Here is a 20985-nt window from a genome sequence, read left to right as displayed (position 1 = left end):
GCAACAGATAAACAGCAGATTCTGCAGGTACTGGAAATCCAGAGTTCCGGAGGAACTTAGCAAGTTAGGCAGCATCAATAGACAGGAATAAAAGTCAATGCTTCAGGCCAAGACCCTTCATGATGACTGGAAGGAAAAGGGAAAGAATCCAGAATAGAAGATGGGGGGGGGGGGGGGGAAGAAAGCAGTACAAGCTAGAAGGTGATAGATGAAGCCATGTGAGGACAAAGGTTGGCAGGTGGGGGAGGAGTAGAAGTGAGGAACTGGGAAGTGAGAGGTGGAAAAGGCAAAGGGCTGAAGTAAAATTGATCTAATGGGACAGGAGAGTAAACCATTGAAAAATGGCAAGGAGGAGGGAACCAGAGGAAGGTGATAGGCAGGTAAGGAGAAGAGAAGTTGGAAAAGAAGAGCCAAAATGGGGAATGGAAGAAGTCAGAGGGAGAAGAAATTACTGGAAGTCAAGGAAATCAATGTCCCTGCTGTCAGGTTGTAGGCTATCCATACGGATTCTGAAATGAACTATCAAAAACCATGCAGATTTAGTTCTAAAATTGATTATATACTTTTTACTAGTATACCATTATTGAATAGTGTACTTGGTTTGATGGACCAAGGATCAACTGTATTCACAATGTACAGTGTTAGGAATTTGCTGCAGTGTTGGTCATGGCGCAGTATGCAGCAAAAACATATTCAACAGTTATATAAAAAAAGAACCATAAAAATATAAAGTTAGAGGTGAAAGTAGTACAGATATGAAATAAAATTTGTGTAAATATATACATTCCAGCAAGTATTAATGATACCTCAGGCATTGTGTTTAGAGAAACAATTTAAACTGAGGCATTGTATTAAATGGAAATAGACTTCAACATAACACATGCATACCTGCAGGAGTTCGAAGGCCACAAGAAGCTCGCCTCCAGGGGTACTGCCACAGTACACTGGGTAATACCGAAGCACAGAGGGAACATAACCCTGCCCAGCCAGGTGCACAGTTGGAAGCGCCACTGTGCTGCCAAGGTATTCTGCCTTGCCCTGTAATATAGGGAGCATACAAGAAAATTCAGCACCAATAACAATCTGACACAGAGTTCAACCCATGAAAGGAAGATTGGTAAAGGTTCTCAAGTTAAGCTGCCCATCACATCCCTCAGGTTCCATTCCTCCTATTTCTTCAATTGTCGTCTCCGATCAAATCCTTTCTTCTTTAGCCCATTACCCACCTATCACCTCCCAGCTTCCTACTTCATGTCCCTTCCTCCATCCCTCCACTATCCCCCCTCTCCTGGCTTCACTTCATCCGCTTCTATTCCTTCCCCTTTCCCCACCTCTTATTCTGGCTTCTGTCCCTTCCTTTCCAGTCCCAGTCAAAATATCTCGGCCCAAAACATTGACCGTTTATTCTCCTCCATAGATGCTGCCTGACCTGCTGAGTTCTAGATAGAATTACAAGTTTGAGGGACTTTCTCAGTTTATGCAAGAAGAATAAATCTGTGTATGCACATAGTGCATCGTGTAAGCACATGACTTGCTGAATAGTCTGAAGCATTAATCATTGTATTCACAAGTAGAGGTTAATAACAAAAAGAGCTTGCAAATACCACTGGTGACCTATTAATGAGCTGAGATAGCACTTGAGATTTCATGCATAAATCTTCCATGTCAAATGTAAGGAAATAAGCTTTATATTTATATCTTAGTGTTCATAAATTCAGGATTTCCAAAAGCACTTTACATGGAATGAAATTTATAGAAAAGATGGCAGCCAAATTTTGCATTGTGAATTAGAATAGGTTTATTACCACTGACATATGTCATGTAGTTTGCCATTTTGTGGTGAAAGTGCAGTGAAATATATAACATATTCTATAAATTATAATAAGAAATATATTAGAATTAAATACTTGTACCAAAAGAGAGCAAAGAATAGTGAGGTAGTGTTTACATGTTCATTGCCTTCAGAGATCTGATGTTGGAAAGGAAGAAACATTTTCTCAGATAATGAGTGTGGGTCTTCAAGCTCTTGTTCCTCATCTCTGAAGGTAGCAATGAGAAGAGAGCATGGCCTGGGTGGTGGGGGTCCTTAATGATCCTCTCAGAGATCGTCCATAAGGGTCAATTTTAATGATGCTCCTGAAGGAAGCTCTTAGCGAAATCTTAATTGTCAGCAAACATCTAGCTATTGAGGAGGAGAGTGGAGATAGACAAAGCCTGCAGAATGCATCACATGGGGACAATGCAGAACTAGTCGGCTTAACTAGCACAGGTGGCTTGAAGGGAAACCAGTAAATGGCTTGGGATGGAGATGGAATTAAGCAACTTGACAAACAATAGCTTCTGGTTGGTTTCACCATACTGCAGGCAGATTAATGCTCTATACTCACAACAGCATCTTGATCATAAACTTCAACAACCACCAGGGGAGGATCCAGATTTATTTCTGTTACGTCACCATAAAGCTGGATGTTATTGAACAAGAGCATCTGATCCCAGGTGGGCGTTAACGTCTGCATGATAACCTATCAACAAAACCAGAGGTTTTTGATCTTTGCTTCTTAAAATTAATATTACCACAATACATTTTCTGAATGTATTCATTCATGAGATCATTAGCAATACTAGGAAAGAGACAATGATTTTGGTGAGTTTGGAGTCACATTGTAGGTCAGGTGAGTTCATACTGACAGATTTCCGCCCTAAAGCAAATTAGAAAGCATAAACACCAGAGATTCTGTAGATGCTGGAATTCCAGAGTTACATGGACAAATGAGGACTCGGCCTGAAACATTGACTCTTTATCCTTTCCATAGATGCTCCCTGAGCTGTTGAGTTTCTCCAGCATTTTGTGTATTTTATAGGATGATGAGCTGGTTTACTGTTCGATTACCTGCTCATAGTGAAATCTTCTCAATACCAGCTGACAGCAGCTGAAAGTCATACCATCTCTATGGGTTAAAGGTCAAAGAGAAGATTAACAATTAATTTTATTTGTTACATTGAAACATGCAGTGAAATGCGTCGTTTGCATCAAACCAAATCAGTGAGGAGTTTGCTGGGCAGCTGTAAGTGTAGCCATAGTTCCGACACTAATGTAGCATGGCCATAACTCACTATCCAGATCCTTATCTTTACGTCTTTGGAGCGTGAGTGGAAAGTGGAGCTTCCGGAGGAAACCCTCGCAGTCACTGGAAGAACAGACAGGCATTGTCGTAGTGTTATGATAACCGCAATGCTACCATGCACATGGCGTTAAAAGCAGAGGCATACCTGATCTAACATTTCCTAAAATTATCCTCTGAAACTCGGGAGGATTTCAATCAAGAACACATGCAAAATACTAGAGGAACTCAACAGGTCAGACAAAATCAAAGGAGGGGAATAAACAGTCAACACTTTGGGGCAAGACCCTTCAGCAGGACTGGAAAGAAAGAGGACAGAAACCAAAATAAGAAGATGGGGAAAGGAAAGGGGAAGGAGTACAAGCTGGCAGGTCAAAGCTCAAACCAGGCGAGGGGGAAGGTAGAAGGGTGGAGGAGACGGGTGGAATAGATAAACGGCTGAAGATGAAGGAATCTGATAGGACAGGAGAGTAGGCCATAGGAGAAGGGGAAGGAGGAGGAGCACCAGAGAGAAGTGATAGGCAGGAGAGGAGAAGAGAATGTCAACAACAATGGTCTATGTAGATGAGAGATTAAATGAATTTGATACATGGAGCAGAAGGAGAAACAAACTGCAAAATTCAACAGGCCTATTGAGGTCAACAGTATGTTAATTTAATCAGTAAACAATCAGTGAATCAATACAAAAAATGAGTCACAAACCATACCTCTTGGTTTTCCTACTGTTCCCCACAAGTCAATAATGGTAACAAATGTAGCAGAGATGATCTAAATACATCATTGACACCAGTTCCCTCAATGGGATCAAGATCATAGCTGTGACCAGATCTGCAGTTTACTCAGGCGTGCAGATCCTAGAGGTAATGCAGAAGGAGCCTCAGCACTTGAGCCTACCAAACAGGCCTGAAATAGTTGTTCCCTGTGAGTTTCAGAGTGGGGTCTGTAGAAAGGATAAACTGAACTGTGGAAACGTTGATCAGAGATCCATTCAAAAGGGAGTTGAAAAGAAAAATGTAATTGTAATTTGAGAGCTTAACACCAGAGGATACATGTTGTATTGAAAGGACAGGCAAGAAGGCATGAGCACCTGTGTGGCTCTGTTGGTAAGAGATGGCATTACATCTTTAGAAAGAGGTAACATAGGGTCAGACAATGTTGAATCTTTGTGAGTGGAGGTAAGAAACTGCAAAGGTAAGAAACATTATGGGAACTGTAGGCCTCCAAATAGTTGCCAAGATGTGGGGTTGAGATTGCAAAGGGAGCGAGAAAAAGCATATTAAGGGTGATAACACATTTGTAATGGGGGACGTCAATATGCAAGGGGATTTGGGAAAATCAGGTTGCTGTCGGATTGCAAGAGAGAGAATTTGTTTAATGCCTACAAGATGGACTTCTAGAGCAGTTTACATTCCAGCCAACTCGGGGAAAGCCCATCTTAGACTGATTGTTGTGTAATAACCCAGATCTTGTTAGGGAGCTTAATGTAACAGAACCCTCAGGAGGCAGTGGTCATAATATGATTGAATTCATACTGCAACTTGAGAGGGAGAAGCACAAGTCAAATGTATCAGTATCACAAAATGCAATAAATGGAATTACAGAGGCATGAGAGAGGAGCATGTCCAGGTGGATTGCAGGCGGATAGTGGTGGGGATGACGGCAGAGCTGAGATGGCTGAAGTTTCTGGGAATACTTCACAAAGCACAGGAAGGGTATGTCCCACAGAAGAAGTTGTTCTCTAATGGTTTGCAGTATGTGAGAAGTCTGGGACAGAACAATTGTACCTGATGACTACACCTGTAAAAGGTGCATCCAGCTGCAGCTCCTGACGAATCACGTTAGGGAACCAGAGCTGGAGCTGGATGAACTTCGGATCATTCGGGAGGCAGAGGCAGAAATAGACAGGAGTTTCAGGGAGATAGTCACCCCTAGGAGTCAGGAGACAGGTAGCTGGGTGACTGTCAGGAGAGGGAAGGGGATTAGACAGAATGAGCAGAGCACCCCGTTCCCATCAACAATAAGTATACCGTTTTGGACAAGTTGTAGAGGTCATGTCTCTGGCACCGAGACTGGACCCTCAGCTCAGAAAAGAAGGATGGAAAAGAGGAGAGCAGTAGTGATAGGGGATTCAATAGTTAGGGGGACTGATAAGAGGTTCTGTCAGAGAGATCGTGAATCCCAGATGGTCCGTTGCCTCCCTGGTGCCATGGTCTGAGATATCTCAGATCGAGTTCTTGGTATTCTCAAGGGGAGGGTGAGCAGCCAGATGTCATGGTCCATGTAGGGACCAATGACGTGGGTAAGAAGGAGGAGGAGGTCCTGCAAAGAGAGTTTAGGAAGTTAGGTGCAAAGTTGAAGGACAGGACCTCCAGGGTTGCAATCTCAGGATCGCTACCCATGCCACGTGCTAGTGAGGCCAGAAATAGGACGATAATGCAGCTAAATATGTGGCCAAGGAGTTGGTGCAGGAGGGAGGGCTTCATGTTTCTGAACATTTGGGCTTTGTTTCAGGGAAGGTGGGACCTGTTCCTACGGGACAGTTTGCACCTGAACTGGAGGGGGACTAACATCCTTTCTGGTAGACTTGCTAGTGCTGCTCCAGGGGATTTAAATTAGATTTGCAGGGGGAGGGGAACCAGACTGTTAGGGCAGATAGTGAGGTGGAGGAGGATAAGAGTCATGCGAGGACTGCGTGTATAGACAGAAATGTTCTCAGGTTCATCTATTTCAATGCATGGAGTATTACAGGTAAGGTAGATGAGCTTAGGGCGTGGATTGGCACACAGGATTATGACATTATTGCTATTAGTGAAACTTGTTTGCAGGAAGGGCAGGACTGGCAGCTTAATGTTTCGGAGTTCCATTGTTTCAGACGTGATAGAGGGGGAGGGATGAAAGGGAGAGGAGTGGCATTACTTGTTGGAAAATATCACAGCTGTGCGTAGACAGAACAGCCCTGAGGGCTTGTCTACAGATGGATGGAGCTGAGGAACGGGAAAGGTGTATTATAGACCGCCCAATAGTCAGAGAGAATTGGAGGAGCAAATCTGTAGAGAGATAGCAGACCAATGTAAGGAACAGAAAGTTGTAATAGTAGGGGATTTTAACTTTCCACATATTGACTGGGACGCCCACACTGTGAAAGGGCTGGATGGTTTGGAGTTTGTCAAATGTGTTCAGGAAGGTTTTCTAAATCAATATATAGAGGTACCTATGAGAGAGGATGCAATACTTGATCTCCTATTAGGGAACCAGACAGGTCAGGTGACAGAAGTATGTGTAGGCAAACATTTTGGGTCCAGTGACCATAATGTCATTAGTTTCAAGTTAATTATGGATAAAGATAGGTCGGGCCTCGAGTTGAGGTTCTAAATTGGAGAAGGGCCAATTTGGTGGAAATGAGAAAGGATCTGGGAAGAGTGGATTGGGATAAGTTGTTTTCTGGCAAGGATGTGTTCAGTCAGTGGAAGGCCTTCAAAGGCGAAGTTTTGAGAGTGCAGAGTTTGCAAGTTCCTGCCAGGATTAAAGGCAAAGTTAACAGGCATAGGGAACCGTGGTTTTCAAGGGATATTGGCGATCTGGTTAAGAAAAAGAGAGAGAGTTGTATAGCAGGTATAGATATCAAGAAACAAATGAGGTTCTTGAAGAGTATAGAAAATGTAAAAATACTAAAGAAGGAAAGCAGGAAGGCATAAAGAAGACATGAGGTTGCTTTGATTGATAATGTGAAGGTAAACCTGAAGGCTTTCCACAAGTATATTAAGAGTAAAAGGATAGTAAGGGACAAAACTGGTTCCCTAGAAGATCAGAGTAGTTGTCTATGTGTGGAGACTCAGCAGATGGGGGAGATCTTAAACAGTTTTTTTGCATCAGTATTTACTCAGGAAACTGGCATAGCGTACATGGAAGGAAGGGAAACAAGCAACAGTGTCATTGAACATACAGAGTTTAAAGAGGAGGTGGTGCTTTCTGCCTTACAGTGAATAAAGGTAGATAAATCCCCCAGGCCTGACATGATATTTCCTCAGACCTTGAGAGAGACTAGTGTAGAAATTGCAGGGGCCCTGGCAGAAATATTTAAAATGCCCTTAGCCATGGGTGCGATGTTGGGGGTTTGGAGGGCAGCTCATGTTGTTCCGTTGTTAAAAAAGTCTCTAAAAGTAAACCAGGTAATTACAGGCCAGTGAGCCTGATGTTAGTGATAGGTAAATTATTGAAAGATGTTCTGAAAGATCGGATATACAAGTATTTGGAAAGCCAAGGGTTGATTAAAGATAGTCAGCATGGCTTTGTGCGTGGTAGATCGTGTTTAGCGAATCTTGTAGAGTTTTTCGAGGAGGTGTCCAAGAAAGTAGATGAAGGAAAGCCTGTGGACATTGTCTACATAGACTTTAGTAAGCCCATTGACAAAGTCCCACGTGGGAGTTTAGTTCAGAAGGTTCAGACACTAGGTATCCATGGAGAGGTTGTAAACTGGATTCGAAATTTGCTGTGTGGGAGAAGACAGAGAGTGGTAGTGGAGGATTGCTTCTCAGACTGGAGGCCTGTGACTAGTGGTGTGCCTCAGGGATCAGTGCTGGGACCATTGTTGGTTTTTGTCTATATCAATGATCTAGATGGTAATGTGGTAAATTGGATCAACATTGTGGACAGCGAGGAAGGCTTTCAAAGCTTACAGAGCGATCTGGACCAACTGGAAAAATGGGCCAGAAAATGGCAGATGGAATTTAATGCAGACAAGTGTGAGGTGTTGCATTTTGGAAGGACAAACCAAGATAGGACATACACAGTAAATGGTAGGGCACTGAGGAGTGCGGAGGAACAAAGGGATCTGGGAGTTCAGATACATAATTCCCTGGAAGTGGCGTCACAGGAAGACAGGGTTGTAAAGAAGGCTTTTGGCATGCTGGCATTCATAAATCAAAGTATTAAGTATAGGAATTGGGATGTTATGGTGAGATTGTACAAGACATTGGTGAGGCCAAATTTGGAATATTGTGTGCAGTTCTGATCACCTAACTATAGGAAGGATATCAGTAAGATTGAAAGAGTGCAGAGAAGATTTACTAGGATGTTGTCCAACCTATGTGACTTACTGCCCAGTTGTCACCTGTCTGCAAGAATTAACAGATTGTACACTGCATACAATAATAAAGTATATTTAAGAATATTAACTTAAGCAAACAATTATTAAAGGAAAGACAAAAAAGCAAAAAGGGCCCATTATTCTTAAACAGTCAAATGTGTACGTAAGCTGGAGCTCATATTGAAGTTGTCTGTCACTCATGTGCTGGAGCCTTGGTCGGCATAAAAGCACACACCACCTTCTGAATGTTGCTCAAAATCCATCTCAAACAAATGGGTCTCCCACAGGAGCATTGGTTCTTCCTCATTGAAGCCATTTAGCTGTACAAAGCACCTTGTGCAACAGGGGTGGCATCCTCAGCCATCTTCTCTCCTGCCTTTTCCAAGCTTAAGCAATAAAAAGAACTCCCACACCAGTATTCCCCAGAACCTTCTCCTAATTCCACCATCCTGAACGGTGGACACCACATTCCTAAGTTGAACAACAAAGCCTCTTCATGTCATAGCTCAAGCCCAGACAGGCTGAAAGCAGGCAGACTGCTCTTACAGAACTACTAAATGAAATACCGACAGCCTAGCAGTAAAAATCTTAACCAGGGCATTACATCTAAGAAAAGACCTGCTGGCATTGGAGACGGTCCAAAGGAGGCTCACAACAATAACTCCAGGGATAAAAATTTTAATGTATGAGGAACATTTGATGTCTCTGGGCCTGTACTCGCTGGAGTTTAGAAGTCTGGGGGTGGGGAATCTCATTAAACCTATCAAATATTGAAAGACCGAAGTGGAGGGAATGTCTGGAACCAGAGGGCACAGCATCAAAACAGAAGGACATCCCTTCAGAACAAAGGTGAGAAGGAATTCCTTCAGCCAGAGGCTGGTGAATCTGTGGAATTCATTACTGTGGACAGTTGTGGAACCAAGACAATTGAATATAGTTAAAGTGGTGCTTCTTGATTAATCAGGACCTGAAATATTATTGGGGCAAAAGAAGGAGATGGATAGTGAAATAATCATTATGGAATGGCAGAGCGGACTCGATGGGCCAAATTGCATAATTCTGTCTTATGGTCTTCTGATTTGCCAGGACCCTGGTCCCAGCATGATACAGATGGAACCCATCCCCAATATTTGTGCCTATGTCACACAAATTCAAATCCACTTCTTCCACGCCAATCTTTGAGCCACACACTTAGCTCTCTGATCTTATTAACTCTTCGTAACATGGTTCAGATAACAATCCAGAGATTATAAACTTCTTGCTTTTGAGTTTTAATTTAGTCCCTAGCTACTCAAATTCCCTAAGTAGAAACTCTTTCCTCGTTCTTCCTGCCATTTATACCCACATGGACCACAACAGCTGGCCCTTTCACCATCCATTCCAAACCCCTCAGCAGGCCAGATGAGATGTCCTGAACCCAGGAACTGGGCAGAAAACACAGGTTTCAGGAAACTTGATCCTTTTGCCAGTGAGTTGTGCCTATTCCCCAGACTATATTATCCCATAAGACCTTAAGACATAGGAGCAGAATTCAGTTCTGATTTTTGAATTTTCTCACCATTTAGAAAATAGTCTTTGTCTTTATTCCTTCTCCCAAAGTGCATGACCATATACCTACTCATACAATATTCCATATGCCACCTCTTTGCCCATTCTTCCAATCTGGTTAGGTCCTTCTGCAGATCTCTGTTTCTTCAACACTACTTGCCCCCCCCCCCACCTCTCTTCTTACAATCTTCAGACTTGGTTACAAAGCCATCAATTCCATCATCCAAATTGTTGGCACATAATGTGAAAAGAAGTCATCCCAATACTGACCTCTGCAGAACACCACTAGTCACCAGCAGCCAACTAGAATTTTTCCCCACTCTTTGCCTCCTGCCAGTCAGCCAATGTTTTATTCATACTAGTACCTTTCCTGTAATTTCATGGGCTTTTATCTTGCTAAGCAGCCTCATGTGTGGCAACTTGTCAAAGGCCTTCCGAAAATCCAAATTAACAACATCCACTGTCTCTCCTTTGTCTATTTTACCTGGTACTTCCTCAAAAATTTTTAACAGATCTGTCAGGCAAGATTTTTAAATAAGGAAACCATGCTGACTTTGGCCTGTTTTATCATGCATCTCTGAGTGCCCCAAATCTCGTCCTTAATAATCAACTCTAGAATATCAACTTAATATCAACTCTAAAATATCAACTTATTAGTAACCCAACCACTGAAATCAGGCTAACTGGCCTATAATTTCCTTTCTGCTCCATTCTTAAAGGTAGAGTGACATTTGCAATTTTTCAGTCACCTGGGACCATTCCAGAATCTTGTGATTCTCCTCAATCTCCACAATCTCTTCAGCTACCTCTTTTAGAACCCTGGGGTGTATTCCGTCTGGCCCACATGACTAGTCTACCTTCAGACCTTTTAGCTTCCACCCTAGTAACAGCAACTTCACTCACTTCTGCCCCCGACACTCTTGAATTGTTGGCATACTGCTGGTATCTTCCATGATGAAGACTAATGCAAACTACTTATTGTTTGTCATTTCTCTGATCCCCATTACTACCTCTCCAGCGTCATTTTCCGGGGAAGCTAAGTCACTGAGTATACTTAAAGTTGTTCCTGATTATTAAGGGCATCAAAGGTTACTGGGAGAGGGCAAGAGAATGAGATTGAGAGGGATAATAAACCAGCCAGAGCAGACTCGATAGGCTGAATGGCCTATTTCTGCTCCTATGTCTGATGAACTTCTGGTCTTATTAGCATCTCATATTTACCTTAGTTGTCTGACATTGTGAAACAAATGTCACTTTAGCAAAAGGATCTGAAAGACCACTGCTGTCCGCAGGCAGAAGCCCTCTTGCCTGATACATGTGGCATCTCAACTGGAACAGTTGCTGATCTGTTTAGTAGAAGAAATTCAAGTTAATTATAATAATTATACATTTCAACACCGCAATCACAGCACCTTATAATTAGTTTTGAACAATGCTAACCATAGCGGGTTAAAAGAAACAGGTATATTTCTAAAGCCCAGTGGAAAAGTATTTTATTTAATAATTCCCTCTCATTTGTATTTTACTTAAAGAACATGTGTTGTGAAGTGTTATTGTAGGAAGAATGTGGAAGCTTTAGAGAAGTGCAGAGGAGATTTATCAGGATCCTGCCTGGACTAGAGGGTATGTCAAATGAGGATAAGTTAAGTGAGCCAGGGCTTTTCTTCTCGGATTGAAGGAGGTAAAGAGATGATTTGATAGAGATATACAAGATAATAAAAGGCATAGATCGAATAGATAACCTGAGCCCTTTTCCCGGGGAATTATATTCCTTTTAAATGAAGTAACTTTGGAAAACTCAAATCTCTCGGTATTTTTACAAGCAGCAATTTTGTTTATTGAAACTGTCATGTTTCACTGGCCGTAGTAAAAACAAGGCACCCTTGTGCCAGAGATAATGTTACCTGATTTCTATCCTTCACAGAAGAACTGTTGACCTCAGCATTTGTGGTTAGATAACTCATTTCCAGTACCTGAAATAAGCTCCTAAAGTTGTCAGCCTGCTGCCGTTTCATATGGCAGCTGCTTTTCTTTTCACACTTCTAAGTGTTTTTTGTCAAGCCACTCCTCCAGCTCATGGCTGCTTTGATGGACCGTGGCAAAGCCGTCTCAGGTCTTGCTGAGAGGGCATCTTTGAACCAGGTGGAGAACATCCTGGTTGGGGCACCACAGGGACAAGCTGGGGCTTGTCGGGCACCCCATTGATGGAGCGTTCGTGCTGTTTTGGCATGTTGACTTCTGAGTCTATTTATGGCTGTCCAATTTTTTTCCGGTAGCTTTTTTCTGGGAGGAGTGAGGTGGGGTCATCAATCAGATCAGCTGTGTTGGCATGCCACATTGGCACCATTCAGTGTGGTCATCATAGGAGTCAAGGTTTTTCAAGTTGTAGAAAGCTTTTTGAGATTTGAGTCAAGAAGTTGAAGGAGCATTTTCAGTAAGTTTACAAAGTGGAATATTGTTGGGCATATTTTGGATACATTTGTAGAATTTTGCCGAAGCTGCTCTTCTTACAGATCCCCGGGGGTACTGTTCCGCTCACTAGGAGCCATTGGATAGGTGTGGATGTTAGGGCTCCCGAGCTGTGTATTGATGATGTTTGTGTCAGCACTTCTCTCCCAAGTGGGTGCACAATATTAGGCATCTGAAAAACATAGTGTTAGTCTAGATAATTGTAGGACTGACTGGTTCCTGCTATCTTCCTGATCATGGCTGTTCTGGATTTTAGTTTCTTTGCAACATTTTAAAGGTGGATCTTGTATGAGAGTGTTTGATCTAGTGTGACTCCTAAGTGCTTTGTGCAGGGATAGTTGGGTAGTTGTTTCATTTAGTTTATGTTTGGTTAGTCGGCTGAGCAGATGAAATATGAAGTTACTGTTTTGTTGACATTTGTACTTAGGATAGGGAGTTGATAGCTTGGGCAAGGTTTTTTTCAATGGATTTGACATTGTCCGATAGGAAGCCTATGGTCCAGCCTATGGTCCACTATGATCAGTGTATCCAAATTTAGCAAATTTTGTTTCAGAGAGGTCACTGAGGTACAGATTAAACAAGGTTGTAGCTAGTACTGACCCTTGGGGGACACCATTGCAGAATTTCATAATGCAGCTGGTGTCTGGTGTCAATTCCAAGGCAAGTGAAGAAAGAACTGGTGCCTGTCATTCTGTGGAGGAGATGCAGGGTCTTCTTACATGGGATGATTCAGACTAGCTTTAACATTAAGCCTTGGTTCCAAATGGTGCCGTAGTATGCAACGGATAATTCCATAAAAATTGCTCCAGTTTTCTTTTTGAGTTCAAAGCCTGATTCGATGTACAATGTGAGTGTGAGATGTTCACCGGTATTGTCGTGTTGTCTGAAGCCAGCTTGATCGATTGATATGTAAGGATTTATCAGAGGTAATACTTGGGATCAAATAATATGCTCAAGAAGTTTGTAGGTACAACATAGGAGAGAAATTGGGTGTGAACTTGCAGGCTTTCCTGGTTAAGTATTACAATGACTTTGGCACTTTCCATGTGTCGGGGTATTTTCCTTCTGTTATAACATCAATGAAAGCACTTGTTAGCCACTTAATATTCTTGTCTCCAAGATACTTTAGCATTTCTGCATAGATCCCTTTGATGCTGGCGACTTTTGCTGATTTAATACTTTGCAAGGTGGATTTTACTTCAGCTGCTGCTATTGTAGATGTAAGTGTGTCATCATCTTCTGGCGTGCTATTGTTAAGTTTTTGGTATTCATATCTGATTTGTGCTTCGAACTTAAGATTAGGGGTGTGCATTCCTCTTTGTCTGATGTGTTTTGCTACTATGCCTGCACTGACTGGATAACCGATTTGTTACTTTGGTACTGTATGATGGCTGTTAAAGTCTCAGAGGAATTTTGCTGTATGTTTGATTTTTGGTAATGGTGAACTTGGACATTCTTCATTTAGAGCTTCATTGACATTTACTAGAGTTAGATTTTCACCTATTTGAATAGTGGATATTGTTAGCTGGTCTGATGTTAGAGCTAGAAACTGAAATGAAAGTAAGTAAGTTTTTAGCATAAGTAGCTCTCCCATATTTCTTGTGGAATACAGCTGTCGCTCTATTATATCCTGGTGGAGCTGAGGACTCAGTAACTTGAGTTTCTTGGAGGACAACTACATCAGTGTCACTCTCTGTCAGAATTTTAGAGAGGTATTCACACTTCGCCATTGACATGCCCTCGAATTTGAGTGAACATATCTTGATCTGAGTTTCCAGTGATCTTAGAGCTGGTTTCTTGTTAGAAAAGTTACCATTGAATTGACTTTACTTCTTATATGAGGAGTAAAAACCTTTACGTGATGTCTCTATCTAAATGTGCAATGTGCAATTATGATAATTTATAATAAATAGAACAGTCAATGTAATATAGAGTACACTCAAATCAGCATGAGTTCAACAGTCTGATGGCCTGGTGGAAGAAGCTGTCTCGGAGCCTGTTGGTCCTGGTTTTTATGCCCCAGTACCGCTTCCCAGATGGTAGCGACTGGAATAGATTGTGGTTGGGGTGACTCAGGTTCCCAGTGATCCTATGGGCCCTTTTTACACGCCTGTCCTTGGAAATGTCCTGAATCATGGGAAGTTCACAACTGGGCTGTCCGCACCACTCTCTGCAGAGTCCTGCGATTGAGGGAAGTACAGTTCCCATACCAGGCAGTGATGCAGCCAGTCAGGATGCTCTCAATTGTGTCCCTGTAGAAAGTTCTTGGGATTTGGGGGCCCATACCAACTTCCTCAACCATCTGAGGTGAAAGAGGTGCTGTTGTGCCTTTTTCACCAAACAGCTGGGGTGCACAGACCACGTGAGGTCCTCAGTGATGTGGGTGCTGAGGAACTTGAAGCTGTTCACCCATGCATTGTGGACATAGTGGACTCTGGGCACCATGAACATGGACCTTTTTATTCTGGGTGATGACCAAGACAGTATATGTTAAAGGTTGTCTTGATTCATGATGAAGAGTGGCCAAGGAAGGACAAACATGAGTATGTTCGTTCGGGAGTTGGGGATGTATCAATCTTCATCTGGATCTTGTCCACAGCCGTCCCAACATGGGTGGCCTTGAGTTGGCATTGCCTGATGGAGTCCTTGAAGCATGGAAACCTCCACATAACGTCAATGTGTTAATCCAGGAGTTGCCAGATAAAACACCGACAACGTTCAGCAAGGCGAGGAGCCGTTCGATCAGTTTCAATCAGAAACTCTTATCATTGACCACTCTTCAACCTTTTTCAATCCATTCAATCCATTGTCTCCCATCTCCTTCCACTACTATTTCTTGAGTTATGTACAAAACTTCCTGTATCAAGCATCACTTCCATACACAGTCAATCCATGCGCAGTATATAAGCTGTTTATATATTCATACTTATTGTTTTTTAATTATGTTCTTTATCTTACTGTGTTCTTTGTGCTGCAGCAGATCCCGAGCAACTGAGAGCATGCTCTTCTTCTTATACTTCTGTGCTGCAGTTAAGATTAAACAATCTAGGATCTTGAATCTGATCTGCTGAGTGTTTCCCAAATTTTCTGTTTTTATTTCAGATTTCCAAAATCTGCATTTGTTCTGAACTTCTTTTTTTCTGCCTCTACAACCCATATTCTCAGTGTTAATTATTTACTTTTTATTACTTGAATAATATGACTTCTTTTGCACGTAGGACTTTTGTCAGTCTTTGTTTATGTATAGTTTTTCAAAATTTTATTATATTTCTTTGCCTTTCTATGAATGCCTGCAAGAAAATGAATCTCAGGGTTGTATATGGTGACATATATGTCGTTTGATAATAAATTTACTTTGAACTTTGAGCTCCTGCTCCAAAAGGTCTTTTCCCATTCAACTGCTATCCATTTACCTTTCCTTGATTATAGTCTGTCTCAGCAGGCACTGACACCTACCCATCAAATCCAACGTCACAACCTCTTCTGACCATTGGCTTACATGTTGAATGGCTACCGCATCACCAGTTATTGCCTTGCCCAGAACATAATCACAGGGATATGATTGTATAGCAGCAAACCATAACTTTCATTCCACTAGGTCGATGCCGAACTTTTGTCCCATCTACACTGATGCCTTTAGAACAGGAATTTCTTCAGCTGGACAGTGGTGAATCTGTGGAATTCATTGCCTGTGGAGGCCAGTTTATTGAGGATACCTAAACCAGAGGTTGATAGTTTTGTGATTAGTCAGGGTGTCAAGGGTCATGAGGAGAAAGCAGGAGAATGGGGTTGAGAGGGAAAATGAATCAGTTATGATGGAATGGTGGAGAATTCTTGTTGAGCTGAATGGCCTAATTCTACTCCTAAGTCTTACATCAAACACCGTCTCTATGAGAAATTATTTCTCAGATGCCCTTTAAAAATAGAACATGACATCACCATACAGGCCTTTGGCCCACATTGCTGTACTGACCATTTAACCTACTCTAACTCTTTCCTCCTACATCGCCCTCCAATTTTGTATCATCGTGTTCCTATCTAAGTGCTTCATAAATGTCCCTCATGTATCTGCCTCTACAACCACCCATTCCACGCACACACCACTCTCTGAACTTACCTCTGATAATACCCCTCTACTTTCCTCCAGTCACCTTACAATTAAAGTTCAAATTCAAAGATCAAAGTAAATTTATAGTCAAAGTCCATATATGTCACCAAATACTACCCTGAGATTTATTTTCTTGTGGGTATTTGCAGCAAGTACAGAGAAACACAATAGAACTGATGAAAAACTGTGCAAAACATAGTGGGCAAATAACCAAAGTGCAAATACCAAAAAGAAAAAAATGGAATAATAACAATAAATAAATAAATCATAAATATTGAGAACGTGAGTTATAGAAACTGTGATAGTGAGTCCATAGGTTGTGGAATTAGTAATTTTATTAGCCATTTCAATGCTGGGAAAATGTCTCTGGCTATCTGGATCTATGCCTCTTATTATCTTGTAGACAGCTATCACGTTACTTCTCACCTTTCTTCATTCAAAGGAGAAAAGCCCTAAGCTCACTCAACCTATCCTCATAAAACATACTTTCTAGTCCAGGAAGCACCCTGGTAAATCTCCTCTGCACCCTCTCTAAAGCTTCCACATCCTTCCTATATTGTGGGAACTAAAACTGAACAGAATATGCCAAGTGTGATCTAACCAGTGTTTTATAGAGCTGCAATGTTACTTCACAGCTCTTGAAGTCAATATCTCATCTAATGAAGGCCAGCTCAACATATACCTTTTTAACAACCCTTTAAGGGATTTATGGAGGTGGATCCAAAGTCCGCACTATTAACCTGTATTCGGCCTTCAAAATTGAACTTCCAAAACTCAATCACTTCAGTCTTTTCTGGATTGAACTCCATCTGCCACTTCTCCATCCAGCTCTGTATCCTGTCAGTATCTTGCTGAAACCTATGACCCTCCACATAATCCATAGCTCCAAGAACATTTCTGCCATCTGCAAACTTACTAACCTGTTCTTCCACTTCCTCATCCATACATCAGAGAGAGCAGGGGATCATTTTCTCTCATTTTAACCTTATGCCCTTTTTTTATACCCATCTCATGGGGAAAAAAATTTGACTGTCTACCTTATCTGCCTCTCATAATCACTACTGTCCCCTTTTCACACAGTGTAGCAATCAGAAGTGCACACAATACTCCAAATGTGACTTTGGTGATATTCTGTCAATTTGTAACATAGTGACCCAACTTTTAGATTCTTTGCCATAACTTATGATGGCAGACATGGCATATGCCCTCTTCACCACTCTGTGTTGTCACTTTCAGGAAACTATGGATTTGTGCCTCTGGGTATATTCAATATGCCATCTAAAGTTTTGACAAACCTCCATAGGAACAGAAATTCCCTGGAATGGAGAAGACTAAAGAAAGTGGTGGATACAACCCATTCCCTCCCAACTAGTGAACGAAAACAGCGCCCAGCATCAAGGACCCCAGCATCCTGGCCATGTTGTTTTCTTGTTACTACCATTAGGCCAGAGTTAGAGGGGCCTTAGGTCCCATGCTACCAGATTCAGGAACATCTATTACCCTACAACTATCAGGCCTCTGAATAGCATGGATAACTTCACTCACAACACTGAACTGATTCCACAAATGTATGCTCACTTTCAAGGTCTCTACAACTCTTGTTTTCAGTTTACTAGAATTGTTTGTTTATTGATTAATTAATTGATTAATTAATTTTATTTACACAATTTGTCTGCTTTTCCATATTGGTTGTTTATCAGTCTTTATGTATAAAATTTCATAAATTCTGTTGTACTTATCTTCCTGTAAATGTCTGCAAGCAAATGAATTTTGTATGGTGACATATACATACTTTGATAACAACTTACTTTGATTTTGACTTTAAATATAGTAATTACATCTTTACATTCTGCAGATCAGAATTTGGAATGACCTGTAATGGGATTACTCAGCATCGCACTCACCTTTGTAAAGAACACTGGGCGGTGGGGACATTTGAAGGCCAGTGCCTGAAGCTGGCACTTCTGGTTCAAATCCACCGGGTAAGTTTTCCAAAATATTATCTGCATGTCTCATCAGACCCAACCACAGATATAAATCCACTTTTGCTTGTATGGTCCAGCCCATGCTATGTTTCCCTGGCAACTTAAAAGAATATTCATATATTAAAAATCAAAATATATAGATGTTGCAATGCACAGAAGTTACCGCATCCCTTTCTTATCAGACTCCCCTCATCACCTTCTTTTCTTACCAGATTCCATAATCTAGTTCTTTGACATCTCCACCAATCATCTCCTAGCTTCTGTTGCTAGCTCAACCTCTCCCACCCCCACATGAAGTTCCATCTGTCCATCAATCCCTCCTCACCAAATCTATCATTTCCAACTCCTGCCACACCCCTCCCTCCCTCCCTGGAGTGAAGGAGGATGACAGGTGACTTAATAGAAATGGTGAGACATAGATCAAGTGGACAGCTATAGTCTTTTTCACAAGGTAGAAATGGCTAATACTAAGGGGCATAATTTAATGTTGACTGGAGGAAAGTATGGGGGGGGGGGGAATATCAGAGTCAGTTTTTTACACAGAAAGTGGTGGGTGGATGGAACACCCTGCCAGGAGTGGAGGTTGAGGCAGATTCATTAGGGGCATTTAAGAAGCTCTTAGAGAGGCATATGGATGATGGAAAAATGGAGGTCTACCTGGGAAGTAATGGTTAGATTATCCTTAGGGTAGGTTACATGGTCTGCTCAACATTGTGGGCTGAAGGGCCTGTACTGTACTGTGAAGTTCTGTGTTCTATCTTCCCTCCTCATTCTCCGTCTTGATGCAGCATCTCGAACCAAAATGTCGAGTAGCCCTGAGCTTCCTCATATGCTGAGTACCTCTGGAATTTTGTTAAATGTTGAGTGGGGGAGTAGAGGAATGCATTAACATGCATAGTTCATGGTTGAATTCTGTTCAAGATCAATGGCACCCTGCTGCCTTGTACAATTTTAAATCCAAGGATTTCTTAATTCACAAGGACCTCAAGTTCAAGTTCAAATTTATCATAATTTCAATTATGTAAATGTATACCACCAAATGAAGCAACTTTCCTCTAGATTAATGTGCACAGCACATCATACAATTCAATTTCTGATATATAGCATATAAGGAAATTCACTCAAAAATAATATAAGGCTGTTTGATGAACATTATTTTTCTTAAAATACAGAGGAAAGAGTGCAATGTTCTGATGCCAATCACAAACAAATATGGTTACATATCTACAATACACCCGACAGAAGATAATAGAAAGTACAAACTCACTTTTCCAACAGGCTGTTGATGTGGAATCAATGGAAATCTTTAAAACTAAGAGACTTAGGAATAAAACAGGACATGGAGCTTAAGGTAGAAATTGACCACAGTTGGCTCAAGGGGTTTGAATGACCCTCTCCTGTTCCTAGAAGCCTGTCTAATTTGATAAATTGGTTTATTATTGGCACATGTACCGAAGTACAATGAAAAAATATGTTTGCATATCATTCATATAGATCAATCAGTTGTAGTGTAAAGTAAAAGTAATATGATTGTAGATTAAAATGATACACATATGGAGAAATTGTATTCGCAGGTAGAAAATAAGGCAGAGTGTGAAGTCAAAACTCTATCTCATACTAGGGTACTACATGGGATAGAAGGTCCTTTGAGCCTGATGCTGGAAGTTTGAGAATGTCGGGTACAGAAGTAAATGATTGTAGATGCCACCTGGACCAGATAATTTACACCCCAGTGTGCTGAAGGAGGGATTTGTAATGATTTTACAAGAATCAATGGATTCTGGTATGGTTCTGGAGGACTGAAAAATTGCAAATTGATTTGGATGACAGAATTGATTGCTTTGTAGCCAGGTTTGCAGTCGATCGGAAGATAGATGGAGGCAAAGGTGGTTTTGAGGAAGCAGAGACATTAAGAAGGAATTAGATTAAGAGAATGGGTAAAGAGTGGCAGATAGAATATTGTGAGAAGCTTTGGGCCCATTATCTAGGAAAGGATGTGTTGATATTGGAGAGGGTTCAAAGGAAATTCATGAAAATAATTCCAGGATTGAAAGGCTTATCATATGAGGAGCATTTGATGGCTCACTGTACTCACTGGAATTCAGAAGAATGAGGAAGGATCTCATTGAAGCATACTGAATGTTGAAAGATCTCGAGAAATTGGATGTGGAGAGGATGCTTTCTATGGTGGGAGAGTCTAAGAGCATAGGACACTGCCTCAGAATAGAGGGACATCCATTTAGAATGAGATGAGGAGGAATTTCTTTAGCCAGAGAGTGGTGAAACTGTAGAATACATTGTCACATGGCTGTGGAGGCCAATTCATGAGGATTATTTAAGGCATAGGTAGATAGATCCCTGATTGGTCAGGATATGATGGAATATGGGGAGAAGGCAAGAGATAGTGGCTGAGAGGGAAATGGATCAGCCGTGATAAAATGATAGAGTAGATTCGATGAGCCAAATGGCCTAATTCTGCTCCTATATCTTATGGTCTTATATATCTCATGCTTTCGGACTCTTGTCACAGCCACAGATTTGGCAGCGAGGTAGATATATAGCAATTGTGCTTGTGAATTTGCACGCATCAGCTAATTATTTAATCGTGATAGTATTTAACTCCATACTTGTCGTTGTAGTGCTTGTCGAGACTTGGACAGAGCACAG

At 41.5% G+C, this 20985-nt stretch overlaps 1 protein-coding gene across 2 annotated transcripts in view; it reads right to left on the bottom strand.

Annotated features, from left to right (window-relative positions):
* Nucleotides 1–20985, bottom strand: part of LOC132394365 (fer-1-like protein 6) — a 362114-nt gene that overhangs the window by 302442 nt on the left and 38687 nt on the right. For both annotated transcript variants that reach the window (XM_059970429.1, XM_059970435.1), the window contains exons 5-8: nt 18238–18418; nt 10978–11102; nt 2388–2522; nt 889–1038 (exon numbers count right to left, since the gene is read on the bottom strand). In XM_059970429.1, coding sequence (XP_059826412.1) covers nt 889–1038; nt 2388–2522; nt 10978–11102; nt 18238–18418 — 591 coding nt within the window. The remainder of the gene's footprint in view (nt 1–888; nt 1039–2387; nt 2523–10977; nt 11103–18237; nt 18419–20985) is intronic.

Source organism: Hypanus sabinus, chromosome 1, assembly GCF_030144855.1.
Source record: "Hypanus sabinus isolate sHypSab1 chromosome 1, sHypSab1.hap1, whole genome shotgun sequence".
In the NCBI taxonomy this organism is placed as follows: domain Eukaryota; kingdom Metazoa; phylum Chordata; class Chondrichthyes; order Myliobatiformes; family Dasyatidae; genus Hypanus; species Hypanus sabinus.
This window is presented reverse-complemented; position numbering and strand designations above follow the sequence as displayed.